The sequence below is a fragment of the Hemiscyllium ocellatum genome, chromosome 24 (assembly GCF_020745735.1).
Source record: "Hemiscyllium ocellatum isolate sHemOce1 chromosome 24, sHemOce1.pat.X.cur, whole genome shotgun sequence".
Lineage (NCBI taxonomy): Eukaryota > Metazoa > Chordata > Chondrichthyes > Orectolobiformes > Hemiscylliidae > Hemiscyllium > Hemiscyllium ocellatum.
The window spans coordinates 13,640,679-13,664,439 of NC_083424.1; the positions used below are offsets into that span (position 1 = coordinate 13,640,679).

Here is a 23,761-nt window from a genome sequence, read left to right on the forward strand (position 1 = left end):
TTTAATATATCCAGGGTGTTGGTGGGTCTGTATATGTCAGTCACTTAACAGTTTAACACTTACTAATACAATTAACACTGAGATTGGATGCAAAAAGTTCTGGAGAGTCATACAGCACAGAAACAGACCTTTTGGTCCAACCAGTCCATGCCAACCATAATCCCAAATTAAACCAGTCCCACCTGCCTGTGCGTCACCCATATCACTCCAAACATTTCTTATTCGTGTACTTATCTAAATGTCGTAGAGTTGTACAGGATGGAAACAGACCCTTCAGCCCAACTTGTCCATGCTGACCAGATATCCTAAATTAATCTAGTCCTGTTTGCTAGCATTTGGCTCATATCCCTCTAAATCCTTCCTATTAATGTACCCATCCAGATGCCTTTTAAATGTAAATGTATCTGCCTCCGTCACTTCCTCTGGCAGCTCATTCCATACATGCACCACCCTCTGAGTGAAAACATTGCCCCTTAGGTCCCTTTGAAATCTTTCCCCTCTCACCTTAGAGTCATAGAGATGTACAGCATGGAAACAGACCCTTCGATCCAACCCATCAATGCTGATCAGATATCTCAACCCAATCTAGTCCCACCTGCCAGCACCCGCCCATATCCCTCTAAACCCTTCCTATTCATATACCCATCCAGATGCCTTTTAAATGTCGTAATTGTACCAGCCTCCACCTCTTCCTCTGGTAGTTCATTCCATATACGTACCACCCTCTATGTGAAAAAGTTGCCCCTTAGATCTCTTTTATATCTTTCCCTTCTCACCCTAAACCTATGCCCTCTAGTTCTGGACTCCCCTACCCTGGGGAAAAGACCTTGCCTATTCAACCAATCCATGCCCCTCAAATATCTTTTAAGTGTTGGAACTGTACCCACATCTACCACTTCCTCTGGAAGTTCATTCCACACACAAACCCCTCTCTGTGTATAAACAAAATTGCCTCTCATGTCTTCTTTTTAAATTTTTCTCCTTTCTCCTAAAAAAGTGCCTCCAATCTTGAAATCCCCCCATAATAGGGAAAATACACCTGCCATTCACCTTATCTAATACCCCTCATGATTTACAAACCTCTATGATGTCCTTCAGTGGTTAGTTTATTCTCTCGTACCTTAACCTTCACATTAAGGAAGCTGCAGTGAGCTTTGAGACTTGAAGTGAAAGCATTGTGAAGAGCGTCTAATGACAATAATCTCCAATTTAAAAACTCAGTGAAGATCTATTCTACCTGCACTGGTTACAGTACAATATTGTCAGGAAGCTCAGGATTTCAGAAATCAAAGTCGAAAAGGAGAAGTGTCTGAAATTATCCTTTCATCTTGGGGAGCTCAGGTTGAATTGCAGCCTAGTTTGATCTTCTTGTGGCCGGTTCTAAGGGAATGGTGTGAGATGAACTTGTTCTAATTCAATCCAGTTTCTACCATAATACTAGATGCTAAATTGAACATAATCATTTGGAGATGCAAAGATATAGAAGATTAAAGAATGCTGCACTGGCTTCTTCTAGTTCTGAGGTACATTGCCAGCTCCATGCAAGGGGAGCTTGGAAAATTACCATTGCTGGAAATACTTGCTAGGGTTCCTGTGGTACAGTGATAAACCCAGGTTCAAGTCCCACCGACACCAGAGGCTCAATCTCTGAACAGAGTGATGAGAAAAAATGTCTCCCTCAAATGTCCTCCACTGTCATACCAGTGTTGGAACGGAGGAGGAAGTGTAACCTGATCTCACTCCTCCCCCCACCCCCACTGCAAGTCAAGAAACTGACTGGATTGGGTGCTATGCTGATTGAATTCCCCCCATCCCATTTGCTTTCCATAGAAACCCAGTGGATGTTAGATGCAGGAACATAGTAGTATGGTAATTATGCCATTGGATTATAAATCCCGAATCCTTCTGAAACAGGAATTCAAATTAAACCATTACAGCTGGGTAATTTAGAGTTAATTAATTAAGGAAATCTAGATTATTAAAAAATATAGTGTCTATTGAGGGATAGCAATGAAACTGATGAATTGTCATTGAAAGATCCATGTAGTTTACAGATTTGCTCTTTTTTGAAGGAAATGTGATGTCCTTCCTGGTCTGAGTGATATGTGACTCCAAGCCCACAGCAATCTGACTCTTGATGCCCTCTGAAATGACCCAACAAGCCAATCTATTGTGTAAATGAAGGCTTTGCTTAAGCGTCACCTTGTCCATGGCAATCAGAGATTAGCAATAACACAATGACCTTGCCAGAGATGGCCAAATCCTGTGAACAAATGTCCAAAACAAACCCTGTAGCTACTTGACAGTGGAAACTGTCTCTTTCCCCAAAATCCCTCACCTGGACGATCACAAAGGCCACTGAATAGAGAAAACTGCTCTTAATTCAGGAGGGGCTGCTGTATTTTAACTTCTGTGGGTTCCTATAATGAGATTCAACAGACCTGGTGTGAAAATAATTCTGCAGTTATTGCAAAATAGTTCAAGAAAAGTAACTAGTCTTTAATTTTGCATCACTTTAGATACATACTGAGTGTGCTGATGGACAGTATCATCTTGGACAGAATACGGAGATTGTAAGAATGAGTGAGGTGACATCCTGAATCAAATAGTCATTAATAAGGCGATAAACCTCTTCATGATTTTTCAGATGCAATGATGTACAATGATATGAACATTTTTGGTCTTAATTATGCATCTGAGAGGAGCACAATTGGTTTTGGAAATGGTATTGGATGGTTTATCCTCATCAGAACCCATCATACAGTACACCCTGCAGCATCCATCTTAAGTACAATCGACTCTGTTTGTAATGTTCAGTTGTGCTGTGTATGGTATGGCTCTGTCATAAATGATGAACACTGCTATTAATAGAATGTCATGTTATGAAAGATAAATGACTTTTGCCTGTCTAATGGTTTACATAAGAGTTGAAAGTAAAGTTAACATGAGCAGGAAAGCGTTGGTGGGGGGTGGGAGAGGTGAAGGGCAGAAGAAATGTTGTTAGACAATTCCTATGAAGCAAGCCTATGGTCATATCTTTTGATTTTTGCTTTGTTCAATAACCTGTACAATCACCAGCCTCTAATAATGTCACACACCCAACCCTCCCTCGATATCCTATTCCATCAACACACTCAGTGAGAACATTCTGCCTGACTTCTCTTTAACATCATAAATTCTTAATTTCCTGTCTGTGCCCGTTTGCCAGAATGAATTGAATTAACTGGACTGATCTCCAGGAATTATTTGTTCCCATGTTTTAAGGCTGAAGTTGTGAATCTTAGCTTGTTGCCATCATATGCTGTCTCTCCATCATCTCTTTGACTTCCAATGTTTGAATATTCCGTGAACAGGACGATACTAATAAAATGGCAGAATGCAAATTGGACTACCTGATGGTCCATCTTGGCCAAAAATGATGCCAGCTCACGAGAGGGGGCAGGAAAATAGGGCCTGAGTGGCACAAATACACAAATCTGTGAAGGTGACAGCACAGGGTGAGAAAGTGATTGATAATGCAGATGGAATCCTAGGTTTTACAAACAGAGTCGCAGTTAACAAAGCTGACGTGGTTCTAAAAATACCGGTTTGCTGCTGTGAAGCTTGGGGAATGAGGTGGATTGAGAGCACCAACCAACGTAAAGCCCTGAACTGCCTTCTCCAGCACTGATTTACACAGACCATCCCTCACCATGTGGTGCAGTTATTGAGAGATGTGATGCGGTTAGCCCTGCCACCCTGACTGCCATTCTGTCTAATTGAAGTAGCTGGCACCGTGTGGCAGAGATTGTGGATGTGTAAGATGCCATTCTTTCCGAAGAGAATGACTTGCGTTAATATAGCACCTTGCCATGCCCTATAGCAATTTGATGGGGACACAAAGCTAAGGAATTTTACCAACCAAATAGGAAATGTTTGTGATGCTTCTTTTGACTTGGAGGAAGGGGTGAATAAACAAGCATCTAATTGTAAAATCTTCATCACAGATTTCCCAAAACATCTGGACTCTGAATATTGTGACACTCCTCTGGAGCAGGTGGGAGTTGAACCCAGGTCCTGATGAAGGGCTTATGCCCGAAACATCAATTCTCCTGCCCCTCGGATGCTGCCTGACCGACTGTGTTTTTCCAGCACCGCACTCTCGACTTTGAACCCAGGTCTACCTGGCCCAGAGGGAGAGGCACTACCATTGCTTCACAAAAGGCCCCACTAGATTTACCTTCTACAAGGGGGAAAGTCTTTATGATTTTCCAGTGGCCATATAATGCAGGAGCAGAAGTAGACCATTCTGCCCATTGAGTCTACTCCGCCCTTCAATGACACCATGCCTTACCTGATAATCCTCAACTCCAGTTTCCTGTCTTACCCTCAAAACCCTTGATTACTGGTTAAAATGTTGTCTCTTACACCTTGAATATGTTTAATGATCAGCTTCTATGATAACTTTTTTAAAAAAATAATTAACTTGCTATGTTATGACCTACCTCTGAAGCAGGTGGGACTTGAACACAGGCCTTCCAAGATAGAGCCAATGACGCTACCACTACACTCCAACAGATTCACAGATTCACTGCCCTCTACTGAGGATAGTCTGTGTTCATCTATCCATGATGCATGGGGAAATCTAACAATGGTGGCCAAATGAAAAACAGATTTGGCTGAGGAATTCCTCACTCCCACCCACATAGGACAAGAGCTTGTTTATCAGCAGTCAGACAACTCTGTGTGAGGGGAATGGCTTTACGAATGCTGTATGCAACAGTGAACCCATAGATAAACCTCACGGAAACATTCCTGAAACCATGTATTATTGTGTAGTATTGAAACCCTTTGCATCCAAAAACAGGGCCATGTAATTTACATATAACCCCACATTAAACTGGCACTGTTTCGAATGGAAGCATATTTAACCAACCTATTTGAATAAGGGGACGTCGTAACTCTGCAACAGTTCTAATTGGCTTAAGGTCACAATCTACATTATTGTCACATCTTTGTTATCAAATATTTGACAATTTATTTTTCGTGCAACTGCCCGTTTGAATTTAACATAATACATTGTTCACATGCTCATGGATGTAGGGGATGGTAAATCAAGCACTCAGTAGTTTTATGTCTGCACCCTTCTGGGGAAGTCACCATAATAAAGCCCCCAAAGCAATAAATGTCGTCCCAGTTCAGCGCAAAGCACTCTTGATTCGAAGTAGATTACCAGTGTCTTGCCCAATGCCTATCCCGTAATCTTCAGGGCGGAATCACGTTGCTGTTTGTGGGAGCTTCCTGTGTGCAAATTGGTTGCCATATCTCTTGCATTAAATCAGTTCAAGAAGATTTGATGCCTGTGAGGTGCTTTGTGTCATTCAGTGATCAGGAAAGGCGCAATATAAATGCACGCTGCCCCTTTTTGTTCTTTCTGGCCCTCTGTTTTGTGAAGACCCTCTTGGTTTAAAAATGAGCCTCGATCTTGTCTCCTGGAGTTCCTGCTGGTGGGCGTATTCGAATTGACAACTGACCACCTCAACACCACCCCACTATCATTGACTCTGAGATGAGCCACAGTGGAGTCAGTGTTTGGGAAAGGAGTAGGGGAGGTGGGGTTAGCCAGTGCCTTTCAATGGAAACTCTACACAGGGCAAAGTTTGACATCAATTTTCTTTACAAAATAAAGATATATTTTCCTTCCCATAGTCTTCCATTTCTCTCCCTTTTGCAGGGTCATCTCACACCCCTCCTCCAATCAGGATTAAAGGGACCGATTGATTGACCAGCATCAATGCAGCTTCGTGATTGGCTAGTAGCGGGCCTTTACTTTAACAGCACCTCCCACGGGCAAAGCCTGCCTCATTTTAAACATTTCCAGCTGTTGGGACAACTCGCAGATCCAGACTCGCCCTCGTATTGGAGGTGTGCCCTGAGAGGAGGCTGATCCGGACTGTAATGGAGGGGCTGGTGGTGAGGGAACTGATGGAAGAGGCCCAGTGGTATAGAACGCATAGGATTAGAGAGGCTGAAGGGCTGCTGGTGCACAGGGAGATCCTGAGGTGGGAAAAGGGCTTTGTTAAGACTGAAGACCCAGAGCTAGACAGTCCCTTGACTGTCCCAGGCTCGGCCATCCAGCGTGGAGGTGAACATGCCCTGCTAGGAGGTACCTCCAGCTTCATGACAATAACCCCCTCCAATACCCAGCCAATAATGCCCTAAATTACCTGCCCAATAACCCCCTCCAATACCCACTTCCTATACCCACCCAATAGCCCCCTTCAATATCCACCCAATAACCCCTTCTAATACCTCACCAATAACCCCTTCCAATACTTCACCAATAATCCCCTCCAATACCCACCCAATAACCTCTTGCTATTCCTCACCAAGAACCCCTTCCAATACCCAGCCAATTAACCCCCACCACCACCACCACCATTCCCAACTTAAAGGGGTGGCTTTGCTGCAGACAGCTAACCAGCCTCCTGTATACTTTGGCTTCCTCTTGGCCATGGAGAGCCAATCATTGACTGAGGAGAGCTCACTGCCCAATCGCCCCATTCCCATACGCCTCCTGAAACCACCTACATCCTCCTTTCCCTTCCCCAAACATGATGGAGCACCCATTATCCTGTGCTCCGCTCCATCCTGAGCGCTGTGTGTGTGTGTGTGTGTGCCACCCTAAAGCACTGCAATGTCCCTTCAGGGGCAGACAAACTCAGGTGGGGACATACCTCTGGGTTTTCAATCCCCACCCTGTGGATCAGGTCATCAGCATGGGGGGGACAGTATTTTCAGGGCCTATGGGGGGGGGGGGAAGGTCACAATGTCTGATTATAGACACCAGATGGGGTCTCAGAGCTGGAGGGCCTGGCTGAGGCCTCTCAACCTGAAAAGAGCAGTAGGAGGCAGTAGAGGGCAAGTAAGTGCGAGGGGCCCTCCAACATGGAGGCATCATCTCCAGCTAAATGAGTAAATGGGACTGGCAGCTGGGCCGACACTTTGAGTTGGGGGGCAGAGGGATTGGGAGTTTGTTTACCCCCTTCATTATGACTGTGGCAGTTGCCCCTGGCACCTCAGAACTGCTGGGCAAACAGAAACCCTAATCCGTCTCCTTGAACTTGCACCCCCATTCCCCCCCCTCCCCAAACCAACCCGGAGGCTACAAATGAATTTCCAACTCGCTGCCATCCTGCAGCCTCCCCACCCTCCTCCCTTTGGCTTTCCCTGGGTTACAATTCCAATGGAAGCTGGGAGCCACCTTCTTCTTCCTCCCCATTGGCCAACTCCCGTCTTACTCAATAGATCATGCACGGGCACTGTGGATTCAAGGCTGAGATCCACCCATACCTAGAGTTTATGGATAATCAGGATAAAACTCTGGGAAACCTGTTTGTTTTTCCTTGTGGGGGAGGGGGGGTGGCGGGGGAGCAGTGTGGGAGTGTTCTCCAGTCTTCAGAATTGCCTCGCAGTGTCAGTACAGGACTGAATAACGCAGAAAATTTACTTAAAGGGTGACAGCACGAAAGAATCAACAAAGCATTAGAATCCAATGCTTTTGTAGCCTGTGTTCTTCTACATCTCATCCATGTGAAAGCTTTTCAACAGAGGGCAGTATAACCACTCTATGTATCTTTTCCCTAATCAAAGATTCAAGCCTTTATTTGATTGCATTATGATTACCGAGTTAAATATGGCTTTAATGAAAATTTGTTGTTTGGGAAATGATCTGTTATTATAACAAGCAATTTGCCAGATATCAGTGTATTTGAAATCTGTAAAATGTTAACACTGTCCCTCATGGAAACTGCACAGTCTGTGTTTCTGTCATTTCAGTATTTTGTTGATGCTTTGTTTGGAAATAAAAAAAATTTACAGTGTGACAATAACTTTTTATCAACAGGCACTGGTATGGGAAATGCTGAAGCAAGATGTCCTTTGCTGTTCTCATGGTTTGCTATGCTTTTTAGTTCCCCCAGTTTGATCAGTAACATCAAATGTTTGCCTCACAAATTCCTGACTTTTTTTCAAATGCTTAATACTTCAACAAGATGCCAAGCTTGCTGCTTCGGCCCTTCGTCAACACTAAGATCATGTGTACAATGTGTTTGCAAAACAGCAGTTAGTTCGGGCAGAATCTGTGGAGACAGGAACAGAGTGAGACACACACAAAACGCAGTTAATATTCTCGAGTGGCAGCCATAGTCAGGATTGATAATCTACATCTATTTATCTTGCCCCATTGGGACTAAGCTGCAAATTTGTTGCTGGGAATTTAGATCCTCACTCCTGAAAAATTGCTGACATCAACCAGTTCTCTCATGGTGCAGGGTAGTGAGAGGGAAGTCAGAGAGTCATACAGCACGGAAACAGACTCTTCAGTCCAACCAGTTCATGCTGACCATAATCCCAAATTAAGCTAGTCCCACTTTCCTGCGCTTGGCCCATATCCCTCCAAACATTCCTTATTCATGTACTTTTTTAAATGTTGTAACTATTGCATTCAGCACTTTCTCTGGAAGTTAGTTCCACACATGAACCACTCTCTGTGTTTAAAAAAATGCCCCCATATCTTTTTTAAACCTCTCACCTTGAAGTTATCTCCCCTAGTCTTGACATTTCCTGCCCTAGGGAAAAGACACCTGCCATTCACCTTATCTTTACCCCAATTATTTTATAAACCTCTATCACGTCACCTCTCAACCTCCTGCACTCCAGTGAAAAAAGGTCCAGCCTATCCAGCCTCTCCTTAAAGCTCAAACCCTCCATTTCTGACAACATCCTGACAAATCCCTTCTAAACCCTCTTCAGCTTAATAGTAAACTTGCATCAAATTGTGCCCCTTTTTGCAGCAGGCAGTGTCCTGTGTTTTGGATGGTTAGCTCAGTTGGCTGGATGGCTAGTGTGTGATAATGATGCAAAGTACATGGGTTGAAATTCCCACCTACCCAACCTCATCCTGACACATGGTGATCGTCAAGTTAAACTCATCCCCAGTTCTGAGCACGACCAATTATGTCTAGAAGGTCAAGAGTAGCAGATACATGGAAACACCTACAAGTTCCCCTCTAAGCCACTCACCACCTTGACTTGGAAATATATCACTGTGGAAAAAGTGAGGACTGCAGATGCTGGAGATCAGAGTCGAAAAGTGTGATGCTGGAAAAGCACAGCCAGTCAGGTTTTATCTGAGAAGCAGGAGAGTCAAGGTTTTGAGCATAAGCTCTTCATCAGAAATATATCACCATTCCTTCATAGTTGCTGGGTCAAATTTTTGTGGGTATAGCCGACAGCACATGCACTGCGGCGGTTCAAGAAGGCAGCTCACCACCTTCTCAAGGGCAGCTAGGGATGGGCAATAATTGCCAGTCTAGCCAGAAATGCCCTCTCCAATCATATGAATGAATTAAAAATAAAGGCAAACACTTCCTGAACTGCACTGACCTTTGGTCCAGCAACAGCAATTATAAAATTCTCATTAATTTTCAAATCTGGCCTTTAGATTTGGTGTAAATTTGGTAGTACAAACGCAATGGGCCAAAGAGCCTCTTCTGTAAAGTATGGTTTTATGACAGACCTTACCTATATCAGCAGCTGCCTTTATCCCTGTAATCATTGTGATCCCTGCATTCTTCTAACCCCAGACTCTGGACCATCCTCGATATAAATTGATTCAGTATTGGAGCTTATTTCTTCAGCTGCTTGAGCCCTAGCTCTGGAATTCCCTCTGTAAAATCCCTCCCTTTATTCACCTCTCTCGTTTTAAAATGTTCCCTAAAATCTTCCTCATTGGCCATAATTTTGGTTACCTGACAAAATACCTCCTTGTGTGATTTAAACATAGAACAGTACAGCACAGGAACAGGCCCTTCTGCCCACCATGTCTATGCTGACCATGTTGCCATTCTGAGCCAATCCCATCTGCTGACAAATTTTATTTCTGAAAGTCGTACCATATTGTTTTCACTATATAAATGCAGTTAGTTGTTGGAACCATTAACTTCAAGCCACAGTGGCTCAGTGGTTAGCACTGCTGCCTCACAGCACCAGGGACCCAGGTTTGACTCCAGCCTCGGGTGACTGTCTGTGTGGAGTTTGCACATTTTTTCCGTGTCTGCGTGGGTTTCCTCTGGGTGCTCCAGTTTACTCCCACAGTCCGAAAGATGTGCAGGTTAGATGAATTGGCCATGCTAAATTGCCCGTAGAGTTAAGTGCATTAGTTAGGGGGAATGGGTCTGGGCGGGTTACTCTTCAGAGGGTCAGTGTGGACTTGTTGGGCCGAAGGGCCTGTTTCCACATTGTAGGAAATCTAATCTAATACTACAGACACTGGAATAAAAACAAAATGTGAAGAAATGTAAAGCAGAAAATATATCAGTGGGTCTGATAGTGCCTGTGGAGAGAGAAAATGAGTTAACATCACAGGTAACTTACATTTAATGAGATCTGGAAAAGTTAGAAATGTAATAGATTTTGGACAAGTGAAAGGAGGGAAGGTGGCAAAAAGAATAAATGAGGAGTCAATGACGGAGTGGAGAATTAAACAAGAGGTTTCAAAGGTTAAAGGTAATACTGTAATTTGAGACAAGTTAAAACAAAATCAGACGCATCTAGAGAAGGTGTGAATGGCAGGAGCTGCTGTTGATGCCAAACGTGAAATGTGACGTTTAAAACCCCAGCAAAGAAATGCAGAAGGAATTGGACAGAAGTCACGATCGCACATTGTTGAGCTCAGTGTTGAGATGAGAATTCTGGTAAGGTGAAATGCTGTTCCTTCAGGCTGCATGGAAGATTGCAGCAGCCTGGAGACAGAGAGGTCAGAGGGACAGCAAGACTGTAAACTAAAAGGGTCGAGGGTGTGGTGCTGGAAAAGCTCAGCAAGTCAGGCTGCATCCGAGAAGCAGGAGAATCGATGATTTTGGCATAAGCCCTTCATCAGGAGGGGGCTTATGCCCGAAACATGAATTCTCCTGCTGCCTGACCTGCTAAGCTTTTCCAGCACCACACTCTTGACTCTGATCTCAGCATCTGCAGTCATCACTTTCTCCTGGCAAACTCAAAGGATCGTGTGGAGAATTTTAACAAGGGAAGGCTGTTAGATCGCAGTTAACACACGGTTCTGGCTGACCAGAGAATCTCTTGCTCTCACCACTACTTATAGGAAGGATTTAAAGAGTGATAATCAATCTGTTTGGCTATTTCATTGATAATCCTTCACCAACCGTCATCAGGTGAGACTTGAAGCCAGACGAGCTGCCTGTGAGGTAGAGATACATTGCAGCACAATTCACCTTGACTCGCCAACATAGAAGAGATTGCACTCTTAAAATCAGCTTAAAATTCCTGCTGCTTGTATTTATCTTTATATCCTTCACTTCTCCACTTTTATAATTCACCCCAATAACTTGTGTTTGTTTCGCATCATAATGTGGTTAAATATTGCAGTGGTGCTTAACAGTTTATCAAACAGAACTTGTACTTGTGTCAAAATTTGCTAAATTAGCATAAGGATATGATCAAAAGGATTTTAAGAAGTGTCTATTTTTTATTCATTTGTGGAATGTGGGCCTCACTGGCTGGGCTGACATTTATTGCCCATCCCTAGTACCTCTTGAGAACATGGTGGTGAGCTGCCTTCTTGAACATCTTCAGTCCATGTGCTGTGGGTTGACCCCCAATGCTCTGAGGGGGGGAATTCTAGGATTTTGATCCAGCAATAGTGAAGGAATGCCGATATATCTCCAAGTCAGGATTTTGAATGGCTTGGAGGGGAACCTACAGTGTTGTTCCCATATATCTGCTCCCCTATCCCTTTGGAGATTAGCGGTCGTGGATTTGGAAGAGGTGTTGTCTTTGGTGAGTTACTGCAGTGCATCTCATAGATAGTACACCCTGCTGCCACTGAGCATTGGTGGTAGAGGGAACAAATGTTTGTGGATGTGGTGCCAACCAAACGAGCTGCTTTGTCCTGGATGGGTGTCAAACTTCTTGAGTGTTGTTGGAGCTGCATGATCCAGGCAAGTGATGAGTATCCCATCACACTCCTGACTCTGCCTTGTAGAAATATAGAAAATAAGTGCAGGAATAGGCCATTCGGCCCTTCGAGCCTACACCACATCCAATACAATCATGGCCAATCATGCAATCTCAGTATCCCATTCCCATCCTCTCCCCATACCCCTTTGGTCCCTCTTGAATATGTTTTTAAAAACTGGCCCCAACAGCTTTCTATGGGAGAGAATTTCACAGGTTCACAACTCCGAGTGAAGAAATTCTTCCTCATCTCAGTTCTGAATGGCTGATCCCTTATTCTTAGACTGTGACTTGTTCTGGACTTTCCCAACATCGGGACATCTCTCCTGCATCTAGCCTGTCCAGTCCTATCAAGATTTTCTATGTTTCTATGAGATCCCCTCTCATTCTAAATTCCAGTGAGTACAAGCCCAGTCGATCCAGACTTTCCTCATATGCCGAGCCTGCCATCCCGGGAATCAGTCTGGTATACCTTCACTGGATTCCCTCAATAGCAACGGATGTATTAGATGACATTTATGGAGATGCAGGTAAATTTCTGTCGGATGTGAAATTTACCTGTACCTCCACAAATGCCATCTATTGTATCCTCTACATTGTGGAGACAGAACACCAACTTGCGGATCATTTCAGAGAACATCTGTGGGACACCTGCACCAACCAACCCCTGGGCCTCCTCCATCGCCACACCCTAACCACCCGAAGCCTGGAGGAAGGATGTCTCATCTTCTGCCTTGGGACCCTCCAACCACACAGCACCAATGTGGATTTCACCAATTTCCTCATATCCCCTGCACTCACCTTATCCCAGTCCCAAGCCTTGGCACCCCCTCTTGACCTGTCCATCATTTTTCCCATCTATCTGCCTTCCTCTCTGACCTATCAGCTTCTCCCTCACCTTCATCCACCTCACGCTTTCCCAGTTACCTTCCCCTAGCCCCACCCCCCTCCCATTTATCTCTCAGCCCCGGCCCACAAGCCTCATTCCTGATGAAGGCCTTATACCCGAAATGTCAATTCTCCTGCTCCTTGGATGCTGCCTAACCTGCTGTGCTTTTCCAGCACCACACGCTTGACCCTGTATGTCTGCAGCAAGACATCCTTGATCCTACTCAAATCCTCTTGCTATGATGGAGAGCATGCCATTAATGTTCCTCACTGCCTGCTGCACCTGCATGCCAACCTTCAGATGGTGGACAAGCTTTGGGGAGTCAGGCCATGAGTGACTCGCAGGAGTATTCCTAGCCTCTGACCTGCTATTGTAGCCACACTGTTTATGTGGTCATTCTAGTTGAGTTTCTGGTCAATGTAACCTCAAGGATGTTGATAATGGGGGATTCAGTGATGGTAACACCATTGAATGTCAAGAGGCAGTGGGCAGATTGGGCTTGGTCATAGCCTGGCATTTGTGTGGCACAAATGAAACATACCACTTGTCAGCCCAAGTCTGGATATTGTCCAGATCTTGTTACATTTGAACATGGACTACTTCAGTATCTGAGGAGTTGTGAATGGTGCTGAACATTGTGCAATCATCAGTAAATATCCTCACGTCTGACCTTATGTTGGAGGGAAGGTCGTTGATGAAGGAGCTGAAGATGGTTGGGCCTAGGACACTAACCTGAGGAACTCCTGCAGGGATGTCCTGGAGCTGAGATGACTGACCTCCAACAGCCTTTGTCGATGGTAGTCGTGATGTGGAGGTGCCAGGTATCACACCAACCAGTTTGCCCCTGATACCCCGTTGATTACAGTTTTGCTAGTGCTCCTTGATGTCACATTCATTCAGATGCAGCCTTAACGTCTCACATCGCCTCTGGAATTCAGCTCTTTTGTCCATATTTGAACTAAGGCTGTAATGAGACCGGGAGCTAAGTGGTCCTGGCAGAACTGGGTGTCACTGAGCAGGTTATTGCTGAGCAGGTGCTGCTTGATAGAACTGTTGATGACACCTTCCATCACTTTACTAATGATCAAGAATAGACTGATGGGGCAGTAGTTGGCTGGCTTGGATTTGTCCTGCTTTTTGTGTAGAGGAACTACCTGGGCAATCTTCCACATTATCAGGTAGATGCCAGTGTTGTAACTATACTGGAACAGCTTCTATATGGCAGCAGCGAGTTCTTGAGCACAAGTCATTTGACTGAGTCCATAGCCGTTGTAGTATCCAATGTTTTCAGATATATCTTGATATCACATAGAGTGAATCAAATTAGCTGAAGATGGTGTCTGTAATGCCGGGGACCACTGGAGGAGACTGCGATGCATCATCCACTTGGCACTTCTGGCTGAAGATTGCTGTGAATGTTTCAGCCTTATCTATTGCATGGATGTGCTCTTCCATCGTTGAGGTTGAGTTTATTTGTGGAGTCTCCTCTTCCCGTGAGTTGTTTAATTGTCCACCACCATTCACAACTGGTCATGACAGGACTGCAGTGTTTAGATCTGATCCGTTGATTGTGGGAGCACTTAGCCCTATCAACATGACTTTGTGCGTGGGAAATCATGTCTCACAAACTTGACTGAGTTTTTTGAAGAAGTAGCAAAGAGGATTGATGAGGGCAACGTAGTAGATGTGATCTATGTAGACTTCAGTAAGGCATTCGACAAGGTTCCCCATGGGAGACTAATTAGCAAGGTTACATCTCACGGAATACAGGGAGAACTAGCCATCTGGATACAGAACTGGCTCAAAGGTAGAAGACAGAGGGCGGTGGTGGAGGGTTGTTTTTCAGACTGGAGGCCTGTGACCAGTGGAGTGCCACAAGGATCGGTGCTGGGCCCTCTACTTTTTGTTATTTACATAAATGATTTGGATGCGAGCATTAGAGGTACAGTTAGTAAGTTTGCAGATGACACCAAAATTGGAGGTATAGTGGACAGCGAAGAGGGTTACCTCAGATTACAACAGGATCTTGACCTGATGGGCCAATGGGCTGAGAAGTGGCAGGTGGAGTTTAATTCAGATAAATGCGAGGTGCTGCATTTTGGGAAAGCAAATCTTAGCAGGACTTATACATTTAATGGCAAGGTCCTATGGAGTGTTGCTGAACAAAGAGACCTTGGAGTGCAGGTTCATAGCTCCTTGAAAGTGGAGTCACAGGTATATAGGATAGCGAAGAAGGCGTTTGGTATGCTTTCCTTTATTGGTCAGAGTATTGAGTACAGGAGTTGGGAGGTCATGTTGCAGCTGTACAGGAGATTGGTTAGGCCACTGTTGGAATATTACATGCAATTCTGGTCTCCTTCCTATTGGAAAGATGTTATGAAACTTGAAAGGGTTCAGAAAAGATTTACAAGGATGTTTCCAAGGTTGGAGGATTTGATCTACAGGGAGAGGCTAAACAGGTTGGGGCTGTTTTCCCTGGAGCGTCGGAGGCTGAGGGGTGACCTTATAGAGGTTTATGAAATTATGAATGGCATGGATAGGGTAAATAGTCAAAGTTTTCTCTTTGGGGTCGGGGAGTGCAGAACTAGAGGGCATAGGTTTAGGGTGGGGGTAAAGAGACCTAAGAGGCAACATTTTCACACAGAGGGTGATACGTGTATGGAATGAGCTGCCAAAGAAAGTGGTGGAGGCTGGTACAATTGCAAAATTTAAGAGGCGTTTGGAAAGGTGTATGAATAGGAAGGGTTTGGAGGAATATGGGCCGGGTGCTGACAGGTGGGACTAGATTGGGTTGGGATATCTGGTCGGCATGGACGGGTTGGACCGAAGGGTCTGTTTCCATGCTGTACATCTCTATGACTCTATGACTTGCTGCTTATGCTGTTTGGCACGCAAGTAATTTATTTTCAGGTATGCCTGGTGCTGCTCCTGGCATGCCTGCCTGCACTCTATTGAATCAGAGTTGATCCCCTGGCGTGATGGTAATGGTTGAGTGAGGGATATGCTGGCCCATGAGGTTACAGATTGTGCTGGAGTACAATTCTGCTGCCGCTAATGGCCAACAGCACCTCATGGATGCCTGGTGATGAGGTGCTAGATCTGTTTGAAGTCTGTCCCATTTAACATGATGATAGTGCCACGCAACACGATGGATAGCAGCTATGTCCTTTAGGACCCGACCAGCTTGATCAGTAGTACTATGCCGAGCCACTCTTGATTATGGACATTCAAATGCTCCACCCACATTTTGTGCCATAGGCTTCCTCAGCTCTTCCCCTAAGTATTGTTCAACATGGATGAGTACCGATTCATCAGCGGAGGAAAGACAGTACATGGTTATCAGCAGGAGGTTTCCTTGCCCACGTTTAATCTGAAGCCATGAGACTTCATGGGGTCTGAAGTCATGTTGAAGACTGTCAGTGCAACTCCCTCCTGAGTATACCCCACTGTGACACCACCCTGCTGGGTCTGTCCTGCTGGTGGAACAGGACATGTCCAGGGATGGTGATGGTGGGGTGTGGGACATTGTCTATAAGGTATGATTCCGTGAGTATGACTATATCAGGTTGTTGTCTGACTCGTCAGTGAGACAGCTCTCCCAATTGATCTTGCCCCCAGATGTTATTGAAGAGGACTTTGCAGGGTTGACAGAGCCATTGTCTTTTCCAGTGCCTCAAAGCCAGGTGACCTGTCTGGTTTCATCTCTTTCTTGACACTTTGTAACGATTGATGCAGTTGAGTGGCTTGCTCGGTCACTTCAGAGGATAATTGAGAGTCAACCACATTGCTGTGGATCTGGAGTCATATGTAGGCCAGACTGCCTGAAGATGGCAGAATTCCTTCCCTGAAGGATATTAGTCAATCAGATGGGTTTTTCTGACAATCAACAATGATTTTGTGGTCATCAGCAGATTCTTAATTCCAGATCATTTCTTATTGAATTCAAATTCCATCTGCTGTCTTAAGAGATGAAAAAGTGTGTGAGAGAGAGATCGAGAGATAGGCAGGTTTTACAGATAGAATTCCAGAGCCTTCGGGCATAGGCAGTTGAGAACATGACCACCTTTGGTGGAACAATTATACTCATAAAACCTAGGAGGCAAGAACTGAAAAGGGACTATCAGAGCATTGTAGACAATACCATGACTGGGAAAACACCAAGGATGGATTTGAAGAAAAGAATGCGATTTTTACATTTGATACATTGCCAGACCATTTCTGAGGAAGTGAAAGAGGTGACACCCCCCCAAACAAGGCAAGAGTCCGAGATGGGAATTCTGGCAAGGTGGGTTGTGTGTGGGGAGAGATGTACTGGGTGAACCAGAGACCTGAGTAGGGGGTATTAGTGAGACTGGGGGATGGGGTAATGCTCAGTCTTTCATGACATTTCACGTACACTTACACTATATCAGGTTGTTGTATGGCTCGTCAGTGAGACAGCTCTCCCAGTTGATCTTGCCCCCAGATGTTATTGAAGAGGACTTTGCAGGGTTGACAGAGCCATTGTCTTTTCCAGTCTCTCTGCTAGACACCATCAGTGCTCCATAATCTACTCCCTAGACAGCTCCCCAAATATCTCTTCCCATCTTGCCCCTCCATCCAAATCCCACTCCCAGCAGCCTGTGAAGTTTGAGCTGTATCCCCTGCACTGCTCTGTCTCCACCCCAGCCCCGGCTTTACAGACCCAAACATATGGATCTAGTCCTTTAACATCTACTGAGTGTGGTGCTCCTCGGCTCCTAGTGACCTCCTCCTGAGCCGTGCAAGCTGCTACCACACCTAGGCTGGCACAGTGGCTCAGTGGTTAGCACTGGTGCCTCATAGTGCAGGACCTGGGTTCGATTCCAGCCTTGGGCGACTGTCCGTGTGGAGTTTGCACATTCTCTGGGTGCTCCGTTTCTTTCCACACTCCAAAGATGTGCAGGTTAGGTGAATTGGCCATGCTAAATTGCTATAGTGTTCAGGGATGTGTAGGTTAGGTGCATTTCTCAGGGGTAAATATAGGTTAGGGGAATGGGTCTGGGTGGGTTACTCTTCGGAGGGTCGGTGTGGATCTGTTGGACTGAAGTGCCTATTTCTACACTGTGAAATTCTATGAAAAAGTAGGGATTCTGTGAAAAAGTAAATGTGGCCAGGAGCAAAGGGCTCTCTTGGCACAATGGTAATGCCCTATCTCTGAGCCAGGAGATCCAGATTCATAATTGCACCTGCCCTGGAATCTGATAAGTCTGAACAGACTGATTAAAGAACTAATGACAGAAGGAGATACCCCCAAGAAACTCCTGGCCATAGAAGTCGGTGACAGAAGACACCTTTAGGTATGACAGTACGGAGCAGAATGATCCTGTAGTATCTGGGTTTTCATCAAGTTGTTGCGGGGTTGATGTATGAACAAGATGTGAAGTGGGTAGGAAGCCGAGATGAGGAGTAGCCTGTGGAGGGTGAAAATTGGAAGATTGGACAGCTCCAAAGGGCTGTTTTACTGAAACTACTGAATAACAGAGATAGACAATGGTAAATAGTCAGAAAGGAATTAAAAAGTGAAAGTTGAAGCGATCTGGAGAAAGAGGAAGATTTAATGAATTAGGTAGATGACCTTTGATGGACCAAAAAGAAAGAAAGAGATGGGAGTAGGAGTAAATTACTGCAGATGCTGGAATCTGTACTGAAAAGAACAAAGTGCTGAGGATCACAGAGGGTTAGATAGCATCCATAGAGAGAGAGAGAGAGATCGAGCTGATGTATCAAGTCTAAGTGACACTTCATCAGATCTGAAGTATGGAGGGGACAGGATTTATGCTATAGTTTGGAGGGAGGGGTAGATTGTTGGTGTAGGTGCTGGTGGAGAAAAGATGTTGATAGTTCAGATTAAGAGATTGGAATATGAGAATGGCAGAACAATGGTGTGTCGAACTGACAGACTGGACAGTCCCACTGGGATGAGAAGAATGGGAGAAAGGTCAAGCCAACAGAATGTAACAAGCTAAAAGAAAGGTGAGTGAGAGTGAGTTCACAGTTTGAGGGTGTTGAACTCAATATTAAGTCCAGGAGGTTGTAACGTGCCTCGTCTGAAGTTGAGATGTTGTTCCCCCAGTTTGCACTGTGATTCACTGGAGCATTGCAGCATGCCAAGGGCAGACAAGTGGGCATGTGAGCAAGATGCTGTTACAATACCAGCTATGGGAAGATTGGGGTCATGCTTGCACACAGACCAGAAATGTTCCTCAAAAATGTCACCCAGTCTGCTTTTGGTTTACATTGGGTATTGGGTGCAGTGAATACAATACACAAGATTGGAGGAGGTACAGGTAAAATGCTGCTGCCCCTCCACACATCACTCCAACTCTGATAAAGACTGGAAACTTTTGCTTTTTCTCTTTCTCTCTGTCTCTCTCTCTAGATGCTGCCTGAGTCACTGGGATCTCTAGCACTTCTTGTTTTCAGGGAAGGGAGCAGGGTTTGGTGTGACACAGAGAGGGGCGGAAGTGAGTAACATGGCGGGCGTTTTGGGGGGCGGAGGTGACGACAAGGAAGGCGTCGTGCAGGGCGGAAGTGGTCTGAGAGGCCGGAAGTAGATCTCGCGGGGGGCTGGCGGCGGCGGGATTGATGGTGAGTGTGGAAACTTGGCGAAGTTTGTTGCTTTAATCAGGGATTGGTTTCCGTTCGAAAGGTGCGAGCGTGTGGTTTCCCGCGTCAGAGAGAGGCCCGGACCCGGACCCGTTTTTTGAAGTTGTGGGGGAGTTTCGATGTCGTTCGTGAGGGGGAGGGGGAGGGGGAGGGGGCGGAGGAGAGGGAGCCCGACCCAGGGCCTGGGGGGAGGAGGAGCCTGGGCAGACCCTGGGTGTGAGGGGGGGTAGACCGTAGGTGTGGGGGGCGGGGAGGACTCTGGGCTTTTGGGGGCACGTGACTGTTGAGTGGGACTGCCCCTGGGCCTTGGGGTGGAGACCCTGGGCCTAAGGTTGTGGGCGGAGTGACCCTGTGTCTGGGGGGAGTTGATGAGGAGAGACCCTGTGTCTGGGGGGAGTTGATGAGGAGTGACCCTGTGTCTGGGGGGAGTTGATGAGGAGTGACCCTGTGTCTGGGGGGAGTTGATGAGGAGAGACCCTGTGTCTGGGGGGAGTTGATGAGGAGAGACCCTGTGTCTGGGGGGAGTTGATGAGGAGTGACCCTGTGTCTGGGGGGAGTTGATGAGGAGTGACCCTGTGTCTGGGGGGAGTTGATGAGGAGAGACCCTGTGTCTGGGGGGAGTTGATGAGGAGAGACCCTGTGTCTGGGGGGAGTTGATGAGGAGTGACCCTGTGTCTGGGGGGAGTTGATGAGGAGTGACCCTGTGTCTGGGGGGAGTTGATGAGGAGTGACCCTGTGTCTGGGGGAAGGGGTTGCTCATGAGAAGGTGGTAATGAGTTATCTTCTTGATCCACTGCAGTCCATCTGCTGTGGGTTTACCTACAATACCATCGGGGAGGGAATTCCAGGATTTTGATCTAGTGATAGTGAAGGATATATTTCCAAGTCAGGATGGTGAGTGGCTTGAAACAGAACTTGTAAGTGGTGGTGTTCCCATACATCCGCTGCCCCTGTCCTTCTAGATGGAAGTGGTTGTGGGTGCTGTCTGAGAATCTTTGTTGGATTTGTGCAGCATATCTTGTATATAGTAGGCACTACTACTGAGCGTCGGTGATGAAAGGAATGGATGCTTGTGGGTGGTGCCAGTTAAGTGGGTTGCTTTGTGTTGAGTCGTGTCAAGCTTCTTGAGTGTCCTAGGGAGTTTTAAGAAGATTTGTAGCTCAGGTTGAGGTTCTGAAGTTCTTCAGAACTTGTGTTGCTGAGGGAGGAAGAGGGAAAAGAGACAGTGGACTGGATAGTTGGGCTGGGGGCAGATACGAGGTGTAGTGGTTGGGACAGAGGGGACGAAGGGGAGCGAGAGATGGGGGCGGGAGAGGGAGAGGGGAGGCAGTCAGGGAGGGAAGGAGCAGAAGGTAGTGTGGAGAGGGAAGGGGAAATTGGAGAGAGTGAGGTTGGAGTAGGAGGACAGTGGGCAGAAAGAGGATGGCGGGTGGAGAAAGTGAGGAGAGATGGGGAAGGTGACGGGAAAGAAGATTGGGAAAAGACAGGAGTGGTGCAGCATGGGAAGAGAAGAACAAAATGGGGAGAGTCAGCATGAGTGTTGCAACTCCGAGGAAGAGAGTTGGCTTTGTTCCTCATACCTGCCTTTATCATCTGTTCTCAAATATTATTGTTGTGGAAACTTTTCGGTATCCAAAGTAGGATCAAGCCAATTCTTAAATACGCAGCTCGACTGTTTTAAACACTGGAAAGTTATAGCACCCGCACATGTCTCTAGACCCTATATTGTTTCTAAATGTTAGAGTAGATCAAAATAACCGATTTCTGCAGGTCGAGTTGGAACAAGAGTCTGATGTTGAGAGCCAGACTTTTCAGTGTTAACGTTGGGAAATGTTTCTTCACCTGAATTATGGTGGAACTTTCTAAACTCTCTGCCAACCAAAAGCTCAATCTGAGATGAGCAGACGACATGTGATTTGGATCTGGAATGAGCTCCCTGTGAGTGTGGAGGAGGCTGGCTGAAGCACAACCATTGGTGGAGCAATGGGGAAAGAACTGGAACAAGCTGATTGGCTATTGTAGTGAGCCCATGTTGTCATGATAGGCAAATGTCTGTAATGAAACCACGATTTCGTCTTGTTATTCTTTTAAGGGATGTGGGGGTCCAGATCCCATACTTACTTTATATGCTTTATTACAATTGTGCCATTTTGCACATCGATATGTCACTAGTCTCGTAATCAGAAGCCCAGGCTAATGCCCTGGAGACAGATTCAAATCTCAGCTAGTGGAGTTTAAATATGGTCAACTTAAGACCATTATCAATTGCTATTAAAAAAAATCATTCACTAACATACTTTAGGGAAGGTTAACCTGTTACTTTACCTCTTGTAATCTATCTGTAACTCTAGGCCCAAGTCTGGTGGCAGTCATATACACTTGAGAGAAATTTGCTCCTGGAGTCCCAATCATTGGTATTGACTCCAGGCTCCATGAAGTCTCATGACATTGTCAAAACTGTGTACTGTTCACCACCAAAACCGGCCCCCCCCCCCCCCCACCCCCCCACCCTTGTCTGATGAATCGGTCTCCTACAAATTGAACACCACGTGAAAGAACCACTAAGGGTGGCAAAGGCACTGAATGTACTATAGATGAGGGACTTCAATGTCCATCAGCACCACTACTGACCAAGCTGACTGAGTGGTAGGAAAACCATGTAAACGGGAGAAGGCTGTTCAGTCCCTGGAGCCTGCTCTGTGTTCAGGAAGATCCTGGCTGATCTATGGCATAATTCTATGTTAAACTAGTATTCCATTAACCATCTTGACTATGGCACAGTAGTTCAGTGATTGGCATTGCTGCCTCACAGTGCCACGGACCTGGGTTTGATTCCTGCCTTGGATGTGTAGAGTTTGCACATTCTCCCCATGTCTGCGTGGGTTTCCTCCAGGTGCTCCCACAGTCCAAAGATGTGCAGGTCAGCTGAATTGGCCAAACTAAATTGCCCATAGTGTACAGGGTGTGAAGGTTAGGTGCATTAGTTGGGGAAGTGTAGAATAATAGGGTTGGGGATCTATTCTTCTATGGTCCAAAATGGAGAACCTCACACATTCTTATATTACAATCCATCTGCCCATTCACCTAATCTATCAATATCCTGAAGTAATTTTATGTTGTTATCAACTTGTCTACATGCTGTCCAATTTTTGTATTGTCACCAAATTTGGATATTTGACTTTTTTATGCCATTGTCCAAGTTGTTAATGAATATTGTGAATAACTGAGGCCCCAACACCAATCCCTGTAGGGGCACCACTCGTCATATCCTGCCATTTGGGTCCTGACCCATTATTCCAATTCTCTGTTCATTCCACTCATTCAGTTTCCTATCCATGTCAGTAATTTGCCTTCAATTCTGTACGCTTCCATCTTTGCTAATCATTTACTGTAGAGGGAAGGTTTATCAGACGTTTTGTGGAAGTCCACATAAGCAGCATCCAACGACTTACCTTTGTTCACCCACCTTTGGCACTTCTTGAAAAATCTGAGGCTTGTCAGGCACTGACTTATCCTTCATCAATCTATGTTGACTCTCCCTGTTTAACTGAAATGTTTTGGGATGGTTAATTACCCTAACCTTGATTTATAGACTCCAACAATTTCCCTACCCCTGTTGTTAGGCTGACTGGTCTATAATTCACGTTTCTTAAAGAGCAAGTGACATGAGTGAATTTCCAGTTCAATGCCTCAATATAGGGAACTTTGAAAGATTGTGGTTAGGACATCACCAGTGTGCTATCCGACCTCCTTTAACACCTGTGGATGGAAACCATCAGGTCCTGGGGATTTGTTGCTCCTCAATAATGGAGCAATTCATGGAATTGATGATTATTTAAGCTGATTTTAGTTTTACACTGTCCCTGATCCTCTGTTAATTTCTTTGGGACTTCCAGCAATCTCGCATCTTTTGCTGCTGTGAATACTGAAGCAAAATAATCGTTCAGCATGTCTATCATTTCCCCACGGTCAGTGACAGTCTCCCCACTCTCAACCCTCAGTAGGCCAATAGTACTCTTAACCAGCTGCTTTCCCTTTATGTAAATATAAAATCTCTCCTTATTGTCTTTTATGTACTTTGCAAGTTTCCTTTCATAATCCTTTTAAGCTGCTTTGTGGCCCTCTGGGAGTCTATGTCACATTCTGTGGGATCGGTACTGTTCTTTCTGTTCTTATAAACCCTTTGTTTTAATTTTGTGCTGTCCCTTACTTCCTCGGATGTCCATGGAA

General features: G+C 45.5%; 1 protein-coding gene and 1 long non-coding RNA gene across 10 annotated transcripts in view; both read left to right on the plus strand.

Annotated features, from left to right (window-relative positions):
• Positions 1 to 7,822, plus strand: part of LOC132827049 (uncharacterized) — a 53,658-nt gene extending 45,836 nt beyond the window's left edge. For 4 of the 8 annotated variants that reach the window (XR_009645963.1, XR_009645966.1, XR_009645959.1 and 1 more), the window contains exon 5: positions 2,520 to 3,495. This is a non-coding gene — a long non-coding RNA (uncharacterized LOC132827049). Of the gene's footprint in view, positions 1 to 2,519; positions 3,496 to 5,713 lie in introns of those variants that run through there. The other 4 variants (XR_009645961.1, XR_009645965.1, XR_009645962.1 and 1 more) reach the window with 3 other exon arrangements.
• Positions 7,823 to 10,701: 2,879 nt separating this feature from the next.
• The window catches only part of kctd10 (potassium channel tetramerization domain containing 10), a 38,983-nt gene continuing 25,923 nt past the window's right edge, over positions 10,702 to 23,761 (plus strand). Inside the window, exon 1 of one of the 2 annotated variants that reach the window (XM_060843478.1) lies at positions 10,702 to 10,736. In XM_060843478.1, the coding sequence (XP_060699461.1) occupies positions 10,725 to 10,736 (12 nt within the window). In that variant the 5' untranslated portion in view covers positions 10,702 to 10,724. Of the gene's footprint in view, positions 10,737 to 19,457; positions 19,514 to 23,761 lie in introns of those variants that run through there. The other variant, XM_060843479.1, reaches the window with a different exon arrangement.